At 35.2% G+C, this 27,639-nt stretch overlaps 1 protein-coding gene across 2 annotated transcripts; it reads right to left on the reverse strand.

The window, feature by feature from the left end:
- LOC129264796 (vam6/Vps39-like protein) lies at positions 1 to 27,639 on the reverse strand. Of its 2 annotated transcripts, XM_064102174.1 has the most exons (20): positions 27,427 to 27,639; positions 26,786 to 26,851; positions 23,125 to 23,232; positions 20,227 to 20,321; positions 18,952 to 19,059; positions 17,687 to 17,779; positions 14,646 to 14,832; positions 13,986 to 14,106; positions 13,180 to 13,297; positions 12,073 to 12,202; positions 10,434 to 10,444; positions 10,121 to 10,288; positions 9,583 to 9,687; positions 8,366 to 8,507; positions 7,553 to 7,713; positions 6,548 to 6,764; positions 5,637 to 5,765; positions 4,845 to 4,993; positions 4,359 to 4,508; positions 1 to 2,781 (listed from the first exon to the last, which is right to left on the reverse strand). In XM_064102174.1, exons 1-20 carry the CDS (start codon positions 27,497 to 27,499, stop codon positions 2,629 to 2,631), a joined length of 2,484 nt encoding a protein of 827 aa, XP_063958244.1. In that variant the 5' UTR covers positions 27,500 to 27,639; the 3' UTR covers positions 1 to 2,628. The 2 variants fall into 2 exon arrangements, with proteins under 2 accessions (XP_063958244.1, XP_054758715.1); XM_054902740.2 differs by lacking the exon at positions 10,434 to 10,444 and having other exon boundaries at positions 10,121 to 10,299.

Below are 27,639 nucleotides of genomic sequence, written 5' to 3' on the forward strand. Positions count from 1 at the left end.
GAATACACATATGAATTAAATTTAATTCATGTGTTATATCATATTCAATTCATGAATTAAATGTATGTGTCATATTATATTCAATTCATGAATTGAATTAAATTTAAAAATTTAATTATTTAAATTAAACTAACACCGGTGTGTTTGCTCAGTTGGTAGAGAATCCGTCTCACAACCGGAGGTCGGGGGTTCAAACCCCGGCTGCGTCAGACCAAAAGACGTTAAAAGATGGGAGTTGCTGCTACCCTGTTTGGCATTCAATGATTAAAGGGATAGAGCTTCGTCGATCTGGCGCTACACAGCGGCTGCCGGGCCCACGATCAATTGGGCAAACAAATTTTTGGAGAATTTCATTTCATGTCTATTTCGAACAATAAAATATAAAAAATATGGATTTTGAATCACTTCACCAGCTGCCAGAATTAGTTTGTATGTAGTATGTGAACCAGGCCTACTTTGATTCAGTTGGTGAAGCTGGAATAAAAACTTTATGCATCAATGGTTTCTTCACCATCTAATAATAAAGTGTACACAACTCAGCCTAAACAGCAGCACTGTGTATTCATTTTATTTGCATTCATTATTTGGTACCATAACAAAAAAAATAAAAATCAATAAATACACTACTGCAACGCTTTCAGCTTCCCTTAAAGTAAACGTGACATGATAATACGCTAGTTGATTGCACTTGCCCAACAGGAAGAAAAAGAAGCTCAACTCCAAAATCTCCTTTGAGTCTTCAATCCATTCCATCACATAAACTCACTATGTTTTCATTGCCTGGCTTGAATATACATGTATATGCAACAAATTCCAATTATTGTTGACCTAAGGTTTACTGAGCTTGGTATATCTTTTATTCATTTATTTATTTATTTTTACTGAGGTTAATTGTCTTCTTGCTCTAGGAATTGCTTTCTTTTTAAATTGTACAATATTTCTCCAATACTGCATTCTTATTGCCTTTTGAAACCTGATTTTGCTTGCAAGCAAGTACAAAAATACAGGTTAGTCAATTACATGTAGACATCTGACAGAGTTTTCCTACCTGTACATATCAACACAGATTGAGCTAGTAATGCAAATATACATTACAGATAAAGAAAAGGCATAATACTGCTCATAATTGTCATGTTTAATATGGCATTCCCAAAGAGCATGTAGGTCAGTTTTCTTGTTGGGTAAGTAAATTTCAAATCTTTCTTTTCCTTCTCCAACATTTCCCATTACTTCTCTTTCTGTCTAACTATTCAATGATATGCTCCGTCACATAAATTCCAATGCAAACTGGTTAATTTTCTTTCAAGCAAGTGTAGTCAATGCCCCTTTAAACCTAATCTTACAATAGTATAATGGCAGTATATAGATGTACATTCATGCATAAAACTTTAGATTGAATCCACTTCATCCCTTACAAGATGCACATGCTATGAAAATTATTTTCTTTCATTTAAGGGGAAAGTTCACCCTGAAGAAAAGTTTATGTAAAAATAGCAGAAAAAAAATTACTGAAGATTTGAGGAAATTCCATTAAAGGGTTTTGAGTTTTGGATTTGTGACATCATTAATGAGCAGCTGCCCCATATGTTATGTAATATAAAATGCATAAATTTTTAATTTTTAATGATTTGTGATGAATTATTTTTGTTTTCTTTTCAGAAAAGGGTGTGAAATTATTTGTTTATTGATATACTGAAGGTATAGTAACAACCTCTTCCAATTTTCTGAGAAAATTTGCTTTTCATTGATTTTTAACCATACGATATGTTGGAAAGATGCTCGCATATGACCTCACAAATCAAATAATTAGAATTCTATTCTTAATGGATTTTTTTCAAACCTTCGGCAATATTTTTTTCTGCTATTTTACAATTTGTACAACTTTTTTTAAACAATTTTTTGTCAGAGTGAACTTCCCCTTTAAATAATAATTGTGATGTTGTTTCTTCCATCTTACCCCTTGATTCCCATCCCATCCCTCAGACATCATATCACCATCTACACATTTGTTTGTTGTACAGTACATCATCTCCAACATCCATCACCACAAACCATTGATCAGACACAATACAACATTGTCACAATATTTATTCTAAAGTCAAATGCAGATATACCAGTGATAATGGTAATGATGTGGGTAGGTAGAATTACCACATCATTTGCTCCATTTCGGGAATGACTGATTAAAGAGGTTATTAAAAAAGAAGCGTTGTTCTATGCGAATGACTGAATGTAATGCTATTTCTCATTGCAGGCTATATTCGTATTAACCATGAGTGATAACAAATTATTGAAGCAATATGGGTATGAAGACATCTGCAGTTTACAGGTTAATTCCATAGCCAAAATATTTCAAGGATTCATCCAAGATTTTTTTTTTTTACTGTTTCAAGGAATGATTTAACAATACTAATAAATGTTATCTTTCAGATTACCTAAGTAATTCTTTGTTCATACTGTGTTCAAAGGACAATGTCTCCCTTCGGAAAAACATAATATAGAGGACTTTGACTTGCAATCAATCAACTGCAAATCAATTTTAGGGCCAAAGAGCAATCATAAAGTCTTAACAATAAATTTCCAAAGGATTTTTTATCTGCTTTAGCCACATCTGACCACTTCATTTTTTTAATAAGAGGGTCTTACCTGTAAGTTTTCTGAGTAGAAGAGACTCTTAAGGACTTGACTATCTCTCTTCTGAATGGCCTTTCCTTCCATCACCTTCTCGAGGAAACCACATATATCTCTCACTTGGATGGTATCAGGTAACATCTCAAGAGCCTACAATCAAATCAATATCAAATATTTGCTCATGTAAGCAAGTTTTTATTTAAAGCTATTTTTTTTTTTAAAGTTAATGCAAATTCACCTACTCAGTTTTATTGTATGATTGCTTTTTGTTCGCAATCAATATCTTATGTCTTTGTAATTTACTTCTAATGTACATTTCAACCTGCCTTGAACCAGTATAGGTTCATGGACCTGGTTTCGCTTGTTACTCTTTCATTGATTCACTTTGTTCATTTGCATGCTGCTTTTCTTTGAAATAAAGAAATGATTACAATAAACAAGTGGAATGCCTCTGGCCGTCTCACCTGCATCACGCGATTCAATATAGCAGCAGTGCTGATTTTGAAAACTACTATAACTCGCACAAGATGTTCAGTGATACTTGGTTACTCTTATTTCCACGTTTTATGAACTAGACCAATACACTTATAGAGATATGATGGCAATTCAACAAATACCCCCAACGTGGCCAAAGTTCTTTGACCTTACATGACCTTTGACCTTGATCATGTGACCTGAAACTCGCACAGGATGTTCAGTGATACTTGATTACTATTATGTCCAAGTTTTATGAACTAGACCAACACACTTTCAAATTTATGGCTGTAATTCAACAAATACCCCAATTTGGCCAAAGTTCATTGACCCTAAATGACCTTTGACCTTGATCATGTGACCTGAAACTTGCACAGGATGTTTAGTAATACTTGATTACTATTATGTCCAAGTTTCATGAATCAGATCCATAAACTTTCAAAGTTATGATGGTAATTCAACAGATACCCCCAATTTGGCCAAAGTTCATTGACCCTAAATGACCTTTGACCTTGGTCATGTGATGTGAAACTCATGCAGGATGTTCAGTGATACTTGATTAACCTTATGTATAAGTTTCATGAACTAGGTCCATATATTTTCTAAGTTATGATGACATTTCAAAAACTTAACCTTAGGTTAAGATTTTGATGTTGATTCCCCCAACATGGTCTTAGTTCATTGACCCTAAATGACCCTTGACCTTGGTCATGTGACATGAAACTCAGGCAGGATGTTCAGTAATACTTGATTAACCTTATGGCCAAGTTTCATGAACTAGGTCCATATACTTTCTAAGTTATGCTGTCATTTCAAAAACTTAACCTCAGGTTAAGATTTGGTGTTGACGCCGCCGCCGCCGTCGGAAAAGCGGCGCCTATAGTCTCACTCTGCTATGCAGGTGAGACAAAAACTGAAGACTCTGCTCTTTGTTCTGACACAAAGGAATATTTCAAATAATGCACATTTTTTTAATGAAATGACCAAATACTCATTTGATACTATTGTCTTGTGCTTTCTTAGAGACAAGTTAAGTAATCAAGGGTTATCAAGATCTAATTCAAAAAAGTGAATTATTGAGCTAAAAATAATAGTTTTTAAGCTTTCTTTTACTATCCAAAGCATATTTCTGACATCACACATGATAAAATAAAACTATACACAGAACCACTTTCATTATTTTTTCTTCAGTGATGATTATGCCTTATTTATTTTTATTTTTTTAAAGCTGCAGAAGCAGTCTTGAGACTCACCCTGGCAGTATCAATCTTGTCATGATGAATTTCTAGGACATTGAGGGCAGCCTTTATGTTTGGTTCTGGAGCTGGTGTATTCTGCATCATCAATCGCATGGACTCTGGGTCTGGCGGTTTGATGTACGTTTGGAAAAGACTAAGATAAACCTGTGATACAGGGAATAATGGCAGAAAGGATGAATAATACACAATGAATAAAAAAAAATGAGGAATACAAATTATATAAATTAACAAAGAATACATATTACAAAGTCATGAGAAAGTGCTGATGAATAGACATTTAGAATTGACCCATAGCACAATCAAAGTACTCCAATATAATCCAAATTACATATGTACAGAACATGCTAGATGTCTGTTCATTAAATATGGTATATTATGACAAGGCTGTAAAAAAGTACAGAATCATTGTTGAAATCATTAAAGAACAGAGCAACTTCATTTTGGGTCTCTGAGGTATCATTGAGTTAATAACAAACTCACATCTGTTTCACTTTCTCGACTGATCATGGCCGTTCTTCGACAGTACTCTTCAGCTTGTCTTGTGTCCTTGAGTATATGTGCGTAGACAGCTAAAGCCTGCTCGTGTCTTCCTAATCTACCAAGCAATAGAGCTCTCTCCTCAAAGAAACCTGCAAAATAATGGTACACCATGACATTTCCGTGGTACAACATCACATATCTGAGGTGTTGCAAGGGAAATCTATGGTACAAAACAAATCATAGGTGGTACACTATCAATGGTGTACCACAGCGCATGTTAAGTGCAGTGAAGAAAATCAATATCACACCATGGCACATCAGTGGTACACTGTAAATCTATTGTACATGGTATATCTTAGGTGTTGTGTAGAAAATAGATGGTATGAAATAAAATCATGAGCCCTACATTATAGAAAATCAATGTTACATCAAGGTGCATCTTCGGTTCAATGTAGAAAATCAGTGATACACTATGGCACAGCAGAATTTCAAATACAAAGGACTAATGGTCCCAACGTAAGCAATCAAAGGACAATAAATCAGATCTCTGGTACATCACCAATAAATCACCCCACTAAAGTTTGTAAAAAAAAAATCACCATTCCACCACTAACAATCACAAGTCAACTTTCTACAATTCATTAAGGAACCTTAGAAATATGAAAAATTAACTTGGAATATTGTTTGGTCAGTCTAAGCTATTTGGATACAAATATTTGGATAATGCATTAGGACAAACAACATTAGACAGAAATTACCTGGATCAACATTCTCATGAAAGAAATAACTTACTGTCAAAAGGGAACCTAGTTAGGAGTCTCTCCGGTCTGTAATATTGTGACGTCTCAAGGAAGAAGAGAAGCTTCTTTCTCATTGCACCTAGTTCACCAGGCTCGGTACCGGCTCTGACAAATGACTGACCTAGAGAGTAAGGAAAAGGATTAAACATTGTCAAAGTTCAGGACTGGGAAACATCATAATAACACCTTTTCTGAGAAATTTGAATACATAAATAAAACATATTACATGCAATTCTTACAATATTTTCTGATGCAGTATTCATGACAATATCAGTTTTAATAAAGTTTAGTCCAACCCCATCTGACAGAAACTGGTCCTGGACCTAATATTGTTTGACAAAGTTAAACTTGAAAGATAATGACAAGTTGTGGTGAGATTGAGTTGAAGAGGAACGTGCTACTCCAATAAGATATTGAAATCATGAACATGGGAGCATTTAACAAAAATACTTGTCAGATGTTTTATCCTACAAATTCAACAGTCAGGCACCAGTGCTTTTCAGAAAGTAAAAACCATGGAAGTGATTGATCAGCTCTGACAACATGGAGGATTTCAAGTGTTGACGAAACATTCCCAGAAATTAGATCTTTATTGCTCAGAGTCAAAGACACCGCACATACAGTACAGTAGACATGTTAAGCCTGAACATTTCAGCTGTAACCCCCTCCCTTCATTGTTGATAGGTAAGCACTGGAGAGTAATGCTTTGCATTGGATCTTTTTACTATTATATTCTCGTTAAATTACACGAAAAAAAAAATTGAAGCTCAAAATGTTTGATTTTTCTAGCAACTCGAATTTTCCTTCAAGTTGAATTCAAAACAACAATGAAGTTTGAAAACGGATGGATGGTCAATGGAGTACTCCATCCTGATTTACCAAGTACAAGACACAACATCCTACCTTCTGGAAGTGTCTGTCTGTAGTCTTCCATAAGAACCTGTATCTTGTCTTTGTAGAGATTGACAAGCCTGTTGTGGAATTCTGGAGTCTCGTCTGAACAGTTGAGTATGATATGCTCTAGGTATGGTACAGATAGATTACTAGCTACTGTCGTCAGGTAGTCCAGGACTTGATCCCTCGGTAACCCTTCTACTTCAGGAATATCCTCGGTGAATATCTGATTATATTGATTGATTGGTAGAGAGCATTCAACTGTAATTCATTTGAAGAATATTTACAATAAAAAAAAACATATAGATTAAAAAAATATCAAAATACATTTACAAAGAAGTACAAATAAAGGACAGAAAAGCATGTGCTAAAAAAAACCAAATAGGCTTGTAAAGAGTGGATCACTGGAACTCGAAATAAAAGATTGAGACTTGAAATAGGGTGACTGGTCAGATCAGCTTCTTTACAGCGCTCTATTTGTGTATTAGCATGACCAAGTTCATAATAATATTTTCACAATTTTGGGGTGAAGGAACCCCAGGTTAAAGTGCACAAGAAATAATCTACCATAGCATTTTTTTCATCGGTGGGCATCAATGCCACCACCATACATCATATTACTTGGTATTGCATTTGTGTTGTAATAATGAAATCAAAAAGCCTAATTTACATGACATGGAATAAGCTAATTACCTGTTATGTAGATCTAGGGGTTGTTCATTATAATGTTCTATTATGCTGTTCTATTCATGCATTCTTAACTCATTGCCGACTGGAAAGTGATCATAAGTGTACACAGTCTTCAGAAATTACAGAATTCAGTACTCAATGGGTCAAAAGATTCTAAATATATTGGATATCCTTAATCCTGTTGTATTCTGAAAGTAATGACAAATTCATTCTCTACAACTGTGATAAATATTCACATGTAAATAATTTGTAAACCATGTGAATCACTCAATTCCATTTGAGATTATCACATATAATCAACAATAGAGTGGTACCATATCTCACCTTTAGCCCATCTTCAGGATATGTTTTGAGCACCCATTGAGCATATTCACAGATGAGATTGAAGTGTTCTTTGCCTAGCCTTTGAAGGTAGGATACTGTCCTTTCATGACCCTTGAGGGAACTGTTTGGTTTTTGTGATTGACGCAGTAACAGGTCCAAAGCTGTAATGATTAAAAATAGTATTATTTATTACAAAGGAAAAGTAACATGCATCATTACCACAAGATTTGTGGGGTAAAATAAATGTGTTGCAATGTTACAGTTAAGACACCAACTGCAAACGGACTGACTGATGTTGTGCTATTCAAAATAATGATAAAGCTTGGTGATATGGAGTAAGTTTGGTAATCTGAGTGTGATATGAAGGTGAAGGTGAATATCTGCAGAAAACTATTTCCAAAAGTGATGTTGCACAAGGGAAAAAAAATACTCTTATGAAACCATTCTCCTCTTTTTGCTAATCAAATTGGTATCAGCTTAGGCAAAGAAGTAAAATCAATGTCAAAAAAATTAAAAACTAAAAATAATGATACTTTTCATATCAACAAGAAATATTTCAAATATTGGGAATTTTCTTTCATTGATATATCACAGTTATAATAAAAGAACCTGGGTCATTTTCAGCATCTTTTCCTTTCTATACATAAACAAAAACATTGGAAGATCAGCAAAGCTGCTTTGATATCTTGCACATGGCAAAGCCAAAGGATGCAGCTCTTGTTGATTTAGCTACTGAGAGCACGTTTCAAATGTCCATAGGATCTTAATGCGCAACTTACAAATAGCTTAATGAAACTATCCTTGTAGCCTCACCTTTCTTATGAAGGTCTTTCTTCTCATAGAGAATAATAAGTTCACTGTACTTTTGGTATTTTTTCAGTACCCTTTCACTCTCCTCTAGATGGCAGTTGTTATCTTTCAATCTAAGTAGTGGAGCTACTAGGGCATCGTTGGTCTGGGTGTAAGAATAGAAATGAATAAATGACTGAGGGCAGAAATTCATTAGTATTTGAAAAATAACATATGACATTTATACGAAACAAGTGGAACGCCTCTGGCAGTCTCGCCTGCATTACGCGATTTAATATAGCAGCAGTGCTAACTTTGAAAACTACTATAAAATAATCATTCACAAAAACACCATTCATATAATGACATAATACCATGTTCATTGACCATAAATGACATTTGAACGGTGACTTAAGACTTGTCAACTACACCCATGTCCACATTTCATTCACTCTATCCATAAACTGTCAAAGTTATGATGGTAATTCAACAATTACCCTAACACGGCCAAAGTTCATTGACCTTAAATGACCATTGACCATGGTCATGTAACCAAACTCGCACAGGATATTCAGTGGTACTTGATTAATCTTATGTCTAAGTTTCATGAACTAGATCCATAAATTTTCAAAGTTATGATAGTAATTCAACAAATACCCCCAACTTGACCAAAGTTCATTGACCCTACATGACCTTTGACCTTGGTCATGTGACCTGAAACTCGAGCAGAATGTTCAGTAATACTTGATTAACCTTATGTCCAAGTTTCATGAACTAGGTCCATATACTTTCTAAGTTATGATGTCATTTCAAAAACTTAACCTTAGGTTAAGATTTGAGGTTGACGCCGCCGCCGCCGTCGGAAAAGCGGCGCCTATAGTCTCGCTCTGCTATGCAGGCGAGACAAAAACAGATTAAAATTAGGATCTCAAAATTAGTTTGAATATAATCTAATGAAATTACCACCAAAGTGTTTATATATATCTGTGAATTTATAGTTCCTAACAATTTCAGAATTCTAAAATAATTTGAACGATGTAGAGATTATATCAATGGGGAGGGGGGATAGGGGAGCTGTTTGCATGGATATCACAAAATTGAAAATGTTAAGTTTCTTAAATCTGTGCTTCTTTAATAAATTTTTGCCAAACCTTCGAAAATATATTTCTCTCTTTCTACTTTTGTAAAATCCAACATGATGTCTGGGTAGACTTCCCCACTGAGATTTAGTATCACCTTACCTGTAGATAGCATTTGAGCAGAGTTGTGTCGATGATGAGACTCCTTTGTCTTCTTGAAGTTACTATCTTTGATCCCTCGCAGATAGTTGAAGGCGTGGCTGCAGTCTGTATGTATACAAGTATGATTGAAAGAGTTGAATAGTAGGCTTAAATAAGACATGCAAGATTTCACACAACAAATCTGATTTCTATTAAGGTATAATCAGATAAATAAGTACATTATCCATATTTCCTAAATTCAAGGTCTCTTCCACAAAAAGAAAATACAACCTGAAATATACGTTCCTTTTTTATTACTAAATTTATGATTGAGCTAAACTATTCAACTAATAGTAATCTTAAATAAAAACTTGTATCTCTGCAAACATATATTTCAAAGGATGTCAGGTTTCAGTCAATAAAATGTATTAAAGTTCCATACAACATTTCCCTTGAATTATTAAGAAATAAAATGAGACATTAGCTGATGCAAGAGCGATGGATTTGTCAGATAAGTACATCAAGAGTGTGGCATCACAAATCTACACCTGCTGATTACCTGTTGAGAGGATTCCTTGGCAAGGTCTTGTCTCTTCTGGGTAAGATACTCTACCAAGGCAGTCAGACCTTTCTCTAGTTCAGCTCCACCAAGCTCTGTAGGTGTGCTGGGGTACTGTAACACCTGTCTATACTCCTTGGGTAGAAGGTCTGGGAAGAGACCAATCACCTGCGCTGGATCTATCAAGAACAAGATACAACTCAGTTATCACACTATTCTTCAGCCTAGTTTTACAGAGTCCTGTAGGTGTGCTGGGGTACTGTAACACCTGTCTGTACTCTTTGGGTAGTAGGTCCGGGAAGAGACCAATCACCTGTGCTGGATCTATCAGGAACAAGATACAACTCAGTTATCACACTATTTTTCAGCCTAGTTTTACAGAGTCCTGTAGGTGTGCTGGGGTACTGTAACACCTGTCTGTACTCTTTGGGTAGTAGGTCTGGAAAGAGACCAATCACCTGTGCTGGATCTATCAAGAACAAGATACAACTCAGTTATCACACTATTTTTCAGCCTAGTTTTACAGAGTCCTGTAGGTGTGCTGGGGTACTGTAACACCTGTCTGTACTCTTTGGGTAGTAGGTCTGGAAAGAGACCAATCACCTGTGCTGGATCTATCAAGAACAAGATACAACTCAGTTATCACACTATTTTTCAGCCTAGTTTTACAGAGTCCTGTATGTGTGCTGGGGTACTGTAACACCTGTCTGTACTCTTTGGGTAGTAGGTCTGGAAAGAGACCAATCACCTGTGCTGGATCTATCAAGAACAAGATACAACTCAGTTATCACACTATTTTTCAGCCTAGTTTTACAGAGTCCTGTAGGTGTGCTGGGGTACTGTAACACCTGTCTGTACTCTTTGGGTAGTAGGTCTGGAAAGAGACCAATTACTTGTGCTGGATCTATCAAGAACAAGATACAAGTAATTCAGTTATGTTTAACATAGTCCTGTAGGTGTGCTGGTGTACTGTAACACCTGCCTAGACTCCTTGGGTAGTAGGTCCGGGAAGAGACCAATCACCTATGTTGGATCTATCAAAACAAGCGACAAGTAATTTAGTTTTACACAGGTCTGTTGATGGGCTGAAGTGCTGTAACACCTATCTAAACTCCATGGGTTACAGGTCTGGGAAGAGACCAATCACCTATGTGGGATTTATCAAAAACAAGAGACAACACTTTTCTTCAGCCAAGATTTACAGAGTTCTGTAGGTGTGCTGGGGAACTGTAATACATGTCTTTACTACTTGGGTAGAAGGCTGGTTACAGACCAATCACCTGCACTGGATCTACCAAAACAGGTACCAGTAATTGATATCATTCTAGTAATACAAGGCATATGATTTAGAAGGAAGAAGATAATTTTGCTTCAGTCTTGTTTTACAGAGTTTTTGTAGGTGTACTACGGTACTGTAACACCTGTCTCATCCTTGGGTAGTAAATCTAGAAACAGACTGATCACCTGTGCTGGATCTATAAAAAAGACAAAAACACCAATCCTATCACACTAGTTGCATAGTGCAATTTCAAAGGAAAATATTCTTTTGATTTTAAGCCAAAACATCTTTCTTCACCTTATCCCCCCCCCCCCCCCCCCCCCCCGCTTGGTAGTTATGCTGGGACACACAAATTGTCAGAACTCCATGGGGCAAAGGTCTGAAAAAGACCTGTATTCTACCCAACAAGAGTGGAACATATCAAGATCACTCCACAATCAACAGCACTTATTTCATATTTTCAATTTACATTAAATTTTCATAGCTTTAGCTATATATCAATCATTTGACAAAACAAAACAGTTACACCATTAATCAAAGTGTTTGCAGTAATAACATATACAGAATGATTGGTTTGTACTAATGGAACTAACAGGAATGATATCCATGCCATTACAATTTTTCTAAAACCTGTCAATCACTTCTTTACAAGATTACACAATGAGCTGCTTACCTGTTCCTAGTTTGGCAAACATTTTCATAGACTCTTCAAAGCGGTGTTGCTGAAACAGCTCAAAGGCATATAGGTTCTGAATGTGCTGTATTCTCCTCTGTCGATCAGCCTCTACCTCATCTGTCATGTACTGAATACGGAAGAAACAAAAACCAAATAGATTTTCATAGCCTTCTGTAAAATATAAGCTGCGACAGATTTTCTTGTTTTGACCTGACCAATAAAAGGGGAAGTTTCAATGAAATTGCAATCAATTTCAAGTCAAGTTTAGATCCCAACATCAATCACATTCTTGCAAATTAGCTGCAGTATTTATCAAGTACAAATATACAATATACAATTGATAGATCAATTTCAGCTGCGATGAATATATAGTTAACATTGATCTTTCAATTGGAAAGCTGCAAATCAAAATTTACAATCAATGGAAATAGGTTCTGGCAAAACTCCCTTGGTCCCTAAATTCTCCAACATTATAATGACAACAAAGGGAAGCTATGGGAAAGTATGCTGCAATACAATAAAGTGCTTTGAGAATTTTTTCTTCAAAGCTTTAAGTACTGATAGTATATATGAAATAAGTATTAAATTACTGTCATGAATAATGTGTTCATCATACTCAGAATTTTCTTGTTTTTTTTTTCTTAATGATTTTCTTAGTGACCGGCTGGCATGTCGTCAGTGTTTTGGTTTGAAAGAAAATACTGACGACGTGCCCGCCGATCATCGCAATCAAACTCTAGTCTTTTACCTCTCTTCATACATGTATCCAGCTCTGTGTATAAAAATCATGATGGTTAATGTTACTGTTGTGGCGACACATTCCGGTACTCTTTTCTATTTGTGAATCATTTTCTATAGTCATTCTTGGTTTCCCTTTTTTCAAGCCTTTGAGGCTTTTTGGGACACCTTTTTCTTTCATTATTTTTTTTTTATATCTCATCTTAATGTTTCATGATTATATTTGTATATTTATGTTCAAATGTATGGTATTTGTATGTTTTTACATGTATATATTATTGAAAGAAATAAATGAGAGTATTTTTACTCTCCCTCAACTCAAATTTGATCAAGAAGATTAGTGTATACTTCATCAGATATACTCACAGCAAGATGGAGGGCTAATTCAAACTGTTTGTCATCTACTAGTTGTTGAATCTGTCTCGGCAATGGAACAGGCTCTAACCTCCAGATGAAATTATTAGATGCTACATACACATGACCACTGCAAAAATAAAAAATAAAAATGTTACAATGGAAAGTAACGGGTAGGTGTATTTAGAGTTCAAGAGAGAATGCATCCGATGATTTGATAATCATAAAAAAAAAACATTACAGTCAACAACAGCATGTGTACCTTCATTTTAAGTTTTTAGTCTGAAAAAAACCATGTATGATTTCATTTGATTTTCATTTGATTTTCATTTGACTTTACTTCATGAGTTTCATCACAGATGCATCTTTTTTAGTAAAACACATGACAAAATACAAAATTCAGAAAAAACAGAGAAAATAATTATATACATGCATATATAATTTTTGCTTGTGGATAAAAAATAAGCTGTATCAGAGAGATAAGGGACCAGTCTTAGACTAATAGATAAAACAAAACAAATTAGATAAAATAGTGGAAGTGACAGGAGACAAACCATCTATGGCTAGCAAAATAATAAAGGTAGAGGAAATACGAAACCAAATAAACTAAAATATGTCATCAATTAAATGAACTATTACGTACATGTACCTGAAACTAATTCCAAGCTTTGATGGTTAATAACAAAAGAGAAATGTAATAAAGTCCATAATGAAAAGAAAATTCCTCATCATATTTCTCTCAAATCTAATGACCTGATTGTAGCTACATGATATAATAACATGAAATACCTATTGCAGCCTAAGGAGAGTACACTTACCTTCCTTGTGTAATGTACTTTGGTTTGTCTACTTCTATACTCTGTACTAGTAACCTTGGGTCAACAGTTCTCACTTCTACATACTTTGGAAGCACAGCGATGATATATGGCTGGTCATGTTCTGATTATATATCAAGAAAAAATGGCATTTGTATATACAATACCAAGACATGAAAATCAAGAAGAAAGCAAAGTAGTTTTTATTAAAGTTTAAAAAAAACACTGTCTTTACCAAGATGCTACTGAATAAGAATTAAATCACAAGATGGAACATTACTGTTGATGCTACATTCTGCCAACAGTTTCAACTATCTATCTATCGATCTATCTACTCATTTTATCTATTCATTCATCTACTATTAATCAATTAATTTATTTATTGAATTTATTCATTTCCATGATAAAAAAATACATATGAACAGATCAAGAAATAGAAATACCTAGCTCATTAATAGTATACAAATATTTCCTGGGGAGTGGTCAATTAATTTGGGAAAGGAACACTCTGGAGTAAATTGCCATTTTGTGGATCTTTCAGAGTGGAAGTCATACCTTGATAAGTTCATCATCATGAAGACTTTGTTCTGTATAATATGCCTAGTTCATATCACAACTAATAAATAATCAGGACATTACTATATATATGCTACCTAGTCTTACCTAATACTAATGGAATGTCTGACCAAGTAAGGGCATATTTTTTGGCTGGTTGTCCCTCTGAATCGATGATAATACTCATGTTATCCCTTCCCAGGGCAAGCATGTCCTCAGAAAGTTTGGTGACGGTGGGTTCAGCTTGAGAAGCATTACCTGTTGTGAACAGATCCTTGGGCTGACCATTGTCAATCTATAAGAGAAAGAATTACATATATATATTAACATTTAAACCATTGCCTACTGGAAAAAGCCTATGGAAAGTTCTGAATTCAGTATTACAAAATTTCAGAGTTTGATATTGTAGGGACTCCTTTTAAAGCAATAAAGCAGATTGAATAGTGAATGAAATAATGAACCTGCTCAGTTCAAACAGTTGGAAGTTTGGAAAGATGCCAATTTCACAATACTAATTTTTATGCTTCTTTGAATGATGTAATACATGTAGACGACTTCTGGTGATAAAATTCAGTCTCTAGACTTATGACCATAATGTGGAGACTAAATTTCATCACCAGAAAGTCTTTATTACTTCATATAATTTACTTGATTCACTTTTCCACTGAATCACTGGTAAGACAAGAAGCTAAAAAAAAGTATGTCATTAGTTATTCACAGCAGAATATATCATCTGTAGTGTAATTTTTTTTTAAAGTTTGAACACAGTGATTCCAATATGAAATCTAAATACATATTGTGCATGACCCCAAAATAGGCATGTCTGATAAAGTTGCATCACCAAAATTTTCCCCCACTTATCAGTGATTCACCACCAACTTAGTGAATAGAAATTATTTTGATAAATGTTGATAGGGTTGATTGCTTTTCTTTTAGAATGTGTTTTTTTATCACATGGATATAGATATTGATGTATGGTAGGGGGTCCTAAAGCTACGCACCAATCATCGCGCATGCAGTTTTTAATTGCAAATGCGCACTCTGTGTGTGGAACTTAACTGTAACTGCAGAGTGACAAACGATACCTATTCAATTTTTTTCTACAGAGGCTGCAGTAAATCTCTAAATGCAGAGAAAACCAACAACTGTTTGGAATTTTGGAGTTATATTCGTTTTAATTTCATTTTATCCTATAATAATGTGAACATATTTTAGAAATTGAGGCACAGGAAATACTATTTTTTTGCATGATAAATCGAGTGCGTAACTTTAGGACCCCTTCTACATCGGGCGGTGAAATCAAGAGGTGTTTGGAAAACACGGCGGGTTTTTCGTAATACGGGCGTTTTGTGATATTTTCTTCTTGGTTAGTGATCTTTAAAATATTTGCCACAAATTAGTGAAAGATAATTTATTCAAATATTAAAATTGGCATAGTTTTTACCGTTTGAAAACAAAGTGCTAGCTTTAGGTCCCCCTATCATACAATTACTTAGATACAGAATGGCTAAATCTATTGAGAGATAAGACGAGAAAGATTTTCCTGAATACCTAATTTGAAAATACTTATATTTCCTGTTATTTTTTCCATATTTCCTGTTCATTTCCCTCAAGCTTATTATATATTCAATGGACTCTTTGATATACTACATGTATCTTTATCAAATTCACAAGAACCTAAACATTTTACAATATTAACAAGGCAAATGCCAAGCGTTGTCTCGCCTGCATATTGCAGTCATGTAGAGACTGCATGTCAAATCTGAAGGGTGACATTTAAGAAACTTTGACAGCTTTTCTATTGTACCATTTATAAATGGTGCCAAGAACTATAGCTCATTAAATAAATAACAACAGTTTTTGAAGAATAAACAAGTAAAATACAAAATCTGGTTCAGGTATAGAGAGTACTGAGTTCTGAAGTAAAATGTTAGTGTTAAAAAGTATAAAATTATAAAGTTCATGTCACTAGAGGAACAAAGTAGTGTGAAAGTTCATTGACCTTTGACCTTAATCAAATTCAACTTACATTCGAACCTGACCTGCACCTTCAAGAGATGGACCTCTGTTACGAGTTTGGCGATCCCACCTCGAAGCTATAGAAATGTATTGTGTGTACAAAATAGCACAGTGCCAGTCATGGAAAGTTCATTGACCTTTGACCTTAATCAAATTCAACTCACATTTGAACTTGACCTGCACCTTCAAGAGATGGACCTCTTGTATGAATTTGGCAATCCTACCTTGAAGATATAAAAAGTTATTATGTGTACAACACAGCACAGTGCCAGTCATGGAAAGTTCATTGACCTTTGACCTTAATCAAACTCAACTCACATTCGAACTTGACCTGCACCTTCAAAAGATGGACCTCTTGTATGAATTTGGCAATCCTACCTCGAAGATATAGAAAGTTATTGTGTGTACAGCACAGCACAGTGCCAGTCATGGAAAGTTCATTGACCTTTGACCTTATTCAAATTTGGCTCACATTTGAACTTGACCTGCACCTTTAAGAGATGGACCTCTGTTATGAATTTGGCGATCTCACCTCGAAGCTATAGAAAGTTATTGTGTGTACAACACAGCACAGTGCCAGTCATGGCAAGTTCATTGACCTTTGACCTTATTCACATTCGACTAATATTCAAACTTGACCTGTGCCTTCAGGAGATGGACCTCTGGTATGAATTTGGCGATCCCAACTCGAAGCTGTAGAAAGTTATTGTGTGTACAACACAGCACAGTGCCAGTCATGGAAAGTTCATTGACCTTTTACCTTTGACCTTATTCACATTTCGACTCATATTCAAACTTGACCTGTGCCTTCAGGAGATGGACCTCTGGTATGAATTTGGCGATCCCACCTCGAAGATATAGAAAGTTATTATGTGTACAACATAGCACAGTGCCAGTCATGGAAAGTTCATTGACCTTTGACCTTTGACCTTATTCAAATTCGACTCATATTCGAACTTGACCTGTGCCTTCAGGAGATGGACCTCTGGTATGAATTTGGTGATCCCACCTCGAAGCTATAGAAAGTTATTGGGTGTACAACACAATTGTTGACGACGACGCCGGAAATAGTGATACCTATGTCTCGCTCCGCTACGCAGGCGAGACAAAAAGAAGAAAACTGTGCTTACATTGATGAGAAAGTAGTCTCTTTTGAAGCCAACACAGAGGGAGTTTTCACACCATGACATAGCTTTCGGAACATCGGGAACTCCTAGATCAGGCTGAAATCATTCAAACAGAAAATTATCATAAAAAAAAATAGAAAATAAAAATTTTCAGTAGTAGTTTAATACAATTTCAGAATGAGTTGAAGTATTTGTACCAACGATATGTACATGTCAAATGATTCTGGAAGAAAATAAGCCTGTCATTATATTATTATACTGGTCTATTTCCAAGATTTTACAAATCCATACATGTACAATGTATGCACACCTGTGCTTTCACACGTTCAACATTACGGGCCCCGTCTTACAAAGAGTTACGATTGATCACAACTGTATGGAAATCCATCCATACCATAATTTCTTCTACAGGACATTTACACAATATCCTTTTTGATAGTAAAAGAGAGAATCACACTGAATCTTCAAGAGAATGATGAATGTATGAATATACATCATATCTAGAAAATATTTTGAAGAAAATATGCATTTTAGATGTTGAACGTCGCTGGCCGTCCATAGTTGTGATTGATCGGATCAATCGCAACTCTTTGTAAGACAGGGCCCTGGATTGAGCTACTAATCATCATTTCACATTTCTTGGTTTTTTTTTTACATTCTCTGAGTTATCAAAGGTGTTCTTCAAAAGAAAGAAATCACCTTTACTGCATTTTAATAAATGAATCTTCATAATTTTCTAGGATATTGCTCACAAACAACTATTTCAACTTAATCTCTAACGGGGTGTGTCAGATCTTACCTGACTAATAAAATGAAGAAAAAAAATCATCTTGTTATAAAGACTCAAAATTATTGCAAACTGTGACTTCTCCAGTGTGGCTTTAAATATATCTGACTTTTTGTACCAACAACAAAAATCAACTGTTATAAATGACTAATTTCTCAATACTTAATTCTGTAGTCTGTAATAGCAACTATGAAATGTGACACTAGTGACCACTGGTTATTTTCCACAAGGTCAAAATTACTTAATAAAACACACAACTATTTTCAGCTTCCACTTGTACACCAATAAAAGTTGATTCATGTTGTGAGCAATCTAGATTGTACAGAATTTTGAAGATTCATCTCAAATTTATAAATTTAGTGAACATGATTTCTTTCTTTCAATGAACATTTCTGAAATTTCAACAGGTATCGAAAAAGGAAATGTAAGAGGAGTGAAGAACATTCTCATTTGACTGAAATAATATAATATAACCCCTTACCTTGAGTTCTTCAAATGTTCTATTTTTCCAGATGAATAGTTGAAGTTTTCTTTTGACAGCTACACATAGCTTCAAAGTAAACTGGACACCTCCTCCAATATTCACTTTCTGTTGATAAAATATGACAAAATTATATGATATCCATTCTGCCGAGTTCTCAAGCACTAATTGTCATTATTACCCTGGCTATAGCCAATACGTGAACGGACAACATCCTGTGACAGCAGTACAAAGTTAACGGTTAATTACAATTGTTTAAATCAATCACTTTAAATTTTACATGTATATCTGATTGTGCATTATTATTTTGTTTACCATAATGGAAATCTTGAATTAATGAAATATAATATAGTTATGATGCTGACTCAAAAGTAAACTTGCAACAGAGCTCTGGACCATGCTGCTAGTAAAACATACATTAACTTCACGGACTAACAATTACTGCTCATTTCAATGATTTTCACCCTGTATTGAAGGTATGGACCTTAGGTTTAATGACTTATAAACCCTAAACCACACGGCCACGATTATCATTTTTAAAGAGGAAATTCACTCGGACGTCAATAAAATAAAAGAATGGAAGAATAAGTTTTGATTTATAATGTCACATGCAAGCAGGTCATGTGATGTTCTATAAAATTACATTTTGTCAGAAAATGAAAAACAAGTCATTCATGCATTTAACAGACACATACATGTACATGAGGAATTTAAATGGGAAATAATGGATTTTATATTACACAACATATTGGGCATATGCTTGCATGTGAATTCACAAAATCAAATTGAGTACATATGAATATAAGGATGACCCAAGTCCATGATACTTCATTTAAAGTAAATGAAGAACAAATTTTGTGTTGGTCCAGTGAGGATTTTTTTTAAATTTATCATTCATTTCAGTCACTTCTTGGTGGACTTCAGGATACAAATTACACACAAGATGGCCTCAGGTACAAGCAACAGTTTCCAATGTTTAACTCAATTTATAAGCCATATTCATAAACTAAATTTTCATCCATGAAGCATAGAAAATACCTGAGGGCGACAGGGGATTTTGCCCTCATGACGGCCCAAATCAACCTCAAAATTCCCCCAAAATGCATGCTGTTGGGCGACCTTTCTTTCTAGAGTCACCCCAAGATCTGCCACAAACATTATTCAGGATTATTTCCTACACTATATCCATGTCAAACCTTGATTGATATTTTAGAATATAAAGACAGTCAATATTCTCTGAATTCTGTTTTCTAATGATTACAACTTTTATCTCACCTGCATGTATGTAGAAAATAGGGTAGCTCCCTTGGTTTTGGCAATGCTTGTGATTGATGTGAAATGATTCAGCTCATGCACGTTAATAACAGCATCTATTGGGACAACAAATAATGATATCCATTGACTGTATCAAATTCATAATGCTTGTATGTTCTATCCGTTTTAAGATGTTCAAGCTACATGTATAGTCCAGTAAATGCTTTCAATGGTAATTATGCTAACATTTTTGGCAAAATCACAACTAAATAGCCCTTGGTAATAAAATATTTTTTGAAGAGTAGATGTAAGTAAAATGACAACAAAAATTGTCAATGAACTATTACACTTCAGTATCAACATGACAAAAATAAGAATAGTCAGAAAATGATTTGAATAGGAAGAATTTGGCAATAATCTGTGTGGATATCTGTCGTAGGCTACAATCACTATGAAGTCACTAATAGGAAGTATGATTGCTAGAATTTCATGGAGATACAAGTTTCTGCAGGAAACAATGATATCGTGAAGGGGGGGGGGTATTATCCCAGGTGATAGCAAAACAAGACCTTGGAGAGCTTTCATCAATGGCATTAAATTTACCAAGTAAAAACACAGCATATCAAAACTACAACCAGTTGAATAAAAATGTCATGTCACAGACCACTGGGATTATCCACTTGAACTGGAGAATTGAATGACTCATAACACTCATCAGAGTAGTATTCTGTCAGCGTTAATGTCAAAATCTACATGTATACAGACAGCCCTGAGTCTGTTGCTAAAATTATCTAGAATAACACTAGTAGTATTGGTACATTCACATCAAATAATTGTTTTATTTGACCATGGAGAGACAGTGAGATTGTGAAGTATCTACCTTGGGAGATTACATTTAAAAGCTAATTTTGACTGAGACACAAATATCAATCATGACTTGTGTAAATGTGTTTATATTATAATTATAACCTATATTTAGCTCATTTGGAATATAATATGGTTTTCAGGTTACCATGACTGACAACACATTGGGGTTCCCTACAAATAACTTTATTTTACAATGAATAAAAAGGCAGAGCAGATTAACACAATGAGCATTTTAAAATGACACTTTTCATAGATATGCTAACTTGCTATTGAAAGGTATCATGAGATTATTTGAGAAAATGTGGCATTCATTAGGAGAGCTTGTCCCCCTAATCAAATGTTTTGATTGAATTCACCTGAACACGACCCAACACACCAAAGTTATATGAATCATACAATACACCAATACTTTCAAGAAACCTGTAACAAGGGACCAGTCACACAAACTTTCTGGATTGATCATGGGATATTCATCATTGAATCCATTGATCATTATGTGTGATCGATCATTAATTCAACTGTACTATTGATCACTAAGCTTAATATTACATGTTCCAGGTTGTGTCAAACAAGCTCTGCAAAGGCTTCAACAATTTGGCTTGTAATCTACAACCAAGGAATCTCCAAATTGCAGATACAGTATTAGTCATGCCACTTAACAAAAAATCTTACACATAACTTGTACACGTATGTTTCACACACAGACACAGTTTATTACTAAACTATGAATAAAGATGAATCATCAATGCTCAGCTAGAATGTTAAAAAAAATTGCCAGTAAAGTGAGAGGTTAGTTAAAGGTTAGTTTACAAACCTTGTGATAAGTATTCGTAAGTGTATCTTGCCTTAACCATGTTCTTAGCAACACTATACCCCATGCAAGGTAACCAGTTTTGGATATCATGAACGTTTATTGAGGGAAAATATAAATAAAAATATATTTTTAAACTTATTTTTCATACTTAAACTAGACTACATATAGACTGAGAACCTACAATTTCACAACAATTCGATCTCTGATGGTCTCACTTATATCCCTAGATATTGTACTATAAACAATGTTTTGATAAAATCAAATCAAATCACATACCTTTATATTAAAGACCTCAAAAATAAAATATAATACTGTAGGTGACTTGTAAAGTGCAAAATCCACTCTCTAGAGTCCTCAAGGTGCATAAAGAGCTATTGAAATGAATTAAAGGTTTCATCTAGATTTTTTTAAAAGCCAAAATGAATTAACGACGTTCCATAGTTAAAATGAAATCCATGTCATTTTCACCAAATTTTGCAGCTTCTTTTGCACCTGAATATTTTGAATCCCCATACGCAAAAAATAACCTGGGTTCATGTGTTAGGTTTTTTGCTATTGAGCTTTGAAGTTCACCCAATGGTGGATTCTCAATATGGTGCGTCATCTATCAGTTGCAGCGAACAGGCCAAATTTCTAACTTTGGGGTAGACATCGTGCTCAGGCGCAGGCAGCGCACAGTGCTAGTGCTTGAAAAATGAAAAACATACGGCAAAATTCACCAAAAAGGGTCTAAAGTTTGCAAAGAAATATGCGGGCAAATTTCTCTACCTCCTGGACCCCAGTAAACAGCATACGGTCGAGCCGTGTTGGCCAGCGCTGAATAATCGCATGCATGCATTCACTTTAGTACTAGCACGAGAGCACCAACGAGATCACTACATTAAGCCTGAGATTAAACGAGTCGATCGCTGAGTCAAAATTCATGTAACTTTCATCAAATTTCACAGTTTAGTGAAGAATTGTCTACTGAAGAATATATTGCTATTCATTTTCCCTTTAACGCTAGCAGCACCTTCATTTCTTTCAAATGGTGTGAAAGATGACCAAAACATAATCTAAAAAAGTACAAAATTTCTATAACATTTCTGAGAAGTGCAATAAATGCTGGCACACTTTTTTTATAATGAAAACAGTGACAACATACATGTACACAAATATAGGCCTAACTACTGATTTTGTATGTGTTGACATCAACACAGTGAAGGGATTGAGCAAGATGATTACTGTGATTATCTTACCTGAAAGACTAATGACAATCTGCATCTCCGGAATGCATTCCAGTTGTTGAATTGGCTTCTTAGAAAATGACTTGAAAGACTTGAGGAGATCCACTTTAAATGTACCCACTGATAAACATTTAGAAATAATAATTAAAAAAAAACATGTGAAAAAGTTAGTTCTACATACAGAGAGAAAAACTGTTAGAATAGATTCAGCTACAATGTTCAGTAATTCCATTATCACAAAATCATCTGTCAGCTTTATTTACAAACTGTGTATTACTACACGTATATGATACATGTACATGTACAGTATGTTGCAATAGATCACCATCATCGGGCAAGAAAAAAAATGATAAAGGGGGGGGGGAACTTGCCTCCAAATTGCTGAAAATAGTCCTCAGCCCCAATTACTTGGTCCAGGACAAAGTGTATTTTTTCATAATAACAAATAATAATATAGGATTTGTATAGCGCACGTATCCACCTTGCTAGGTGCTCAAGGTGCTCCTATATTACCCTTGCTAAGCTAGTCTACCGATTCTGGTGCGCACAGCTTTTTGAGGAATTACTTCCTGCCGGTACCCATTTACCTCACCTGGGTCGAGTGCAGCACAGTGTGGATAAATTTCTTGCCGAAGGAAAACATGCCATGGCTAGGATTCGAACCCACGACCTTCTGTCTGAAAGGCGAGAGTCAGAACCACTAGACCACGACGCGCCCACATGAACAGAAGTACGTACGACAAAGCCCTATCCCTCTCGTTCAGAAAATAGAATTCCCTCACCAGGGCCGTCTGCACCATCCCGAAGTTTCAAATTAGCGCGCTATTTCTGATCCGGCAAATTATCCCGATCTGAAAAATCTCGAGATAGTTGGCGGTGCAGACGCAATTATCGCGCTAGTTCGTAGGATTAATCTCGAGATTGCAATCCCAAGTCAACTCGGGTTTATTTGCAAAATAGCGCGCTATTTTACGAATTATCCCGCTAATTCGTCGGTGCAGACGCACTCGAGATTGGACTCGGGGTAATTTATTCATGACGTCAGTCCATAATGCAATTCGCGTTCCACTTCCGCCTTGGTCAAAACATAAACACGTGCGAAAGTCAACTTTATACATGCGAATAGCGTTCATAAGCAACGATGGTGTCCCCACCAGTGAATGGATTTTGGGAGAGACCCCGGGAGAGACCAGACCGAAGGGGGAGGCGCTCAGCATCGCATCGACGATGGTCATATTCAATAACAACACTGACAGCAGTGTTGTCTTATTCCTTCGCAAAATGTGAGCAAATAGCATTTCTTTCCTCCTTCTCCCTCTCTCTCTCTCTCTATCTCTGTCGTTGCCTCCTACTCCGCCATCATATTTCACGAAGAATACATCACTTCTTCACTCGCTGAGCTGAAAGGATTGTTGCATAACACCGGTTGAATTCGGCGAAAGTACTAGTGAAAGGAGTTCATTGCTTGCATATCGCGGGAAGTTATTCAAAAGCGCGGGCCGTTGAAACTCCAAGATCCGAAAGTGCGCATGCCCGGAATATCGGGCTTGTTGCCTCGCTCGAGCAGATATAGCTCCTCGTGGGATGGTGCAGACGGGGTTTCTTGAATCTCGAGATTAATCGCGAAGAGGGCTGATCGGGCTAAAATCTCGAGATTGAGCAAACTCGGGATGGTGCAGCACCGCCTACCATGACTACACATATAATTCATTTGAGATTATGAATGCCATCATAAATAGATAACTGATCATAATTTTGAGACAAGATGCTTTTTTTTTCCGAAAAAGTCTAATTCATTAAAAAAATTCAATCATAGTGACTTCAGAGCATATCAGTTGTGATTTAAAAACAGGGGCCCGTAACACAAAGCTTTAATAGCAATCATCATAGAACATTTTTTACGATTGATTGCATTTACTACAATACAATGTACAATCAATCGTAAAAATCATGTGTACGATTGATCGCTAACCGTTATGTTACGGGACCCTGATTAGCCCTTTACTTCAAATATGTGACTAACCTTGCACCAAATTCATATGCAATGTAGTTTATATCCATATTTTTTACATAAAAAATTGGGTACATAAAGTTCAAAACTTTTACTGATTTGTGATTTTATTGCCAAAGTTGGATCGCAGCAGATTGCACTGTAAGGCAGGCTTCATTGTAAACAATTTACAATAATTGTGAACAATGTCTACAATTAAGCCTGTCTCACGCAGACTTTAGTAACTTGTGTTCAGAAATATAATATACATGTAATTCCACTTCTACTGTACAGTATGCTTCATCACATCATCTACTCATGATGGATAATGCCGCATTACTTACATGTACAAATGTTCAATACAATCAAATTCATATCTGTTTCATAGAGTGTACTCTATATGGAATCATTTATCAATTATGTGGAAGCACCTGCACAATTTGTAAGCTATCATAGCTTCACAAACACAGGTATTCAATAATATCACCTTCAAAAGACTGCTCGCACATGTCCCTAACTTTTTTTTGAAACTAGAGCCTAGTGTGAACACAGACCTACATGTAGTCAGCTGGGTAACTGCACAGCTGACACCTAAATCCTGAATCAGTCACATGAATATGACTTACATCAAACACTTGGGAGATTACTTTCACTGCCTATGAAGTGTCATACTCTGAACAACACACAACATGAGGACCATATTATGTACATGTCAGTGCTCTAGACCATACAGTAATAAATACTCTTAATACAAACAAGTGCGTATATACTTTGTATATAGCACACAAATTTGAAACAGAATTTATACCAGTATTTCAATTGGGATCAACTTACAGTACAACCATGTGACTTTCAGTACATTAACCTATTTTTAAACTTGTCTGATTTTGAAAAATTAACTATAGATAGATGACCCATAAAATAATTTTGAATGACCTAACAAAAGTGTAAAATTATGCAAACGATGCAAGTTAAGATTTGATTTAGCAATCAAAAGAATCAAAGGAAAAGATGTACATGTATAAACAAATTAATAAAACAAATTAAAAATAAAACATATTAAACATCTTATCAAGGTATTGCCCTGCATCTGATGTACTGTAGCTGTAACAAAGTGTGTTTCTGGTGATTTTAGTTTTTGTTAGATATTTCCAAGCCACAAACATGACCACAAAACCAGTTTGAATAAACAATTCAGCTACATTCAAGAGGAAATATTGAGGTCATTAAATAAAAGAAGTTATATACTGAAATCAGACCAATGCCTTACAATGTATCTTAATAAAAACAACCAACAGTTTTCTGTTTTCTTTTCTTTTAATGGCCATCAAACAACTTGCGATTGGACTGCAACCCAATTTTGGAATAAAACAAAGTAAAACTTGATGCAAATATTGATACACAGAACATCTTGCTGTTTAAAATATGCTACCATCCCTAATATTAGAAAAACGTCATAGCAAAGTTTCTATGACTGGCTATGATTTTAAACCAATTTGGCCTTTACTACAAAATACAGGCCTACAATCATCCATAATTGTTTTTTGCGGTTAATATGAAACTTAAATAAAACTAAACTTTTTATTCACTTTTTCAGAAAATAAGCAAAATGCAATTTGTTCCAAAATCTATTGATAATATACAATATTATTTACAAAGTCATTCCAATGATGGACTACTTACATTGCCCTCCTGTGATGCTGTATACCAGAAGGTGTCCTGGTTTTGTTCCCACAAGCAATTGATCTCCTGCAAATGAATGAAAGATAATCATAAATTCTTACAAAATACAGCACATCCATTATGGTGCTATTGCAACTAAGCCATGGAAATAATCCAGCTTAAAACATCCATATGTACACTGCATCATAAAACTGATTTTTATTCTTACAATAAAAAACCAAATGCTAATAATTTTACTGCTACATGTAAATCTACTTTGAAAGCGACAAATTTCATGAGCTCGATATCTGAAAATTGTGATTTTTATGCAGCTGATTTTCAAATCATGTTACAATATTCAATGCACACTGGATTCCAAGTATATGACTTTAATATTAATTACTAAAAGGTCAAAGGAATGCCTCTTTATTTGGCTCACTGGGTGAAAAGTTTTTAGTCCGTTTCGATTCACTAACCCTTGACAAAAACTTCATCATGAAGGGCATTTAGTTCTGCATGCGAAAATTCCTTATTATTCACCAGAGGTGATCAGAGGCATCAGGTCATTAACCTCAACCCATTACAAAAGGAAGGATGGGAAATAAATACTAAGATGCAGACCTACTTGTGGCCTGCAAAACTTGTGCAAAACATAGACTTACCATGGCAGGCTATTGATTCTATAGGTAGAGGAAGCTTCTCCAAGATAGGACGTGCCTCATAAGCATCATGCATGGTGGATCAGAGAGTAATCTTGGCAGCTAGAAGATCACTCTGTGTTGTTCCTGGTTCTTGATTAATTTAACATGTTGCAGGTATGCCCACTGACTCCGACATGTTATCTGTGAACAGTTAAGATCAAATCTTTAAAACAT

This window comes from Lytechinus pictus, chromosome 7 (genome assembly GCF_037042905.1).
Source record: "Lytechinus pictus isolate F3 Inbred chromosome 7, Lp3.0, whole genome shotgun sequence".
NCBI classification, from domain to species: Eukaryota; Metazoa; Echinodermata; class Echinoidea; order Temnopleuroida; family Toxopneustidae; genus Lytechinus; species Lytechinus pictus.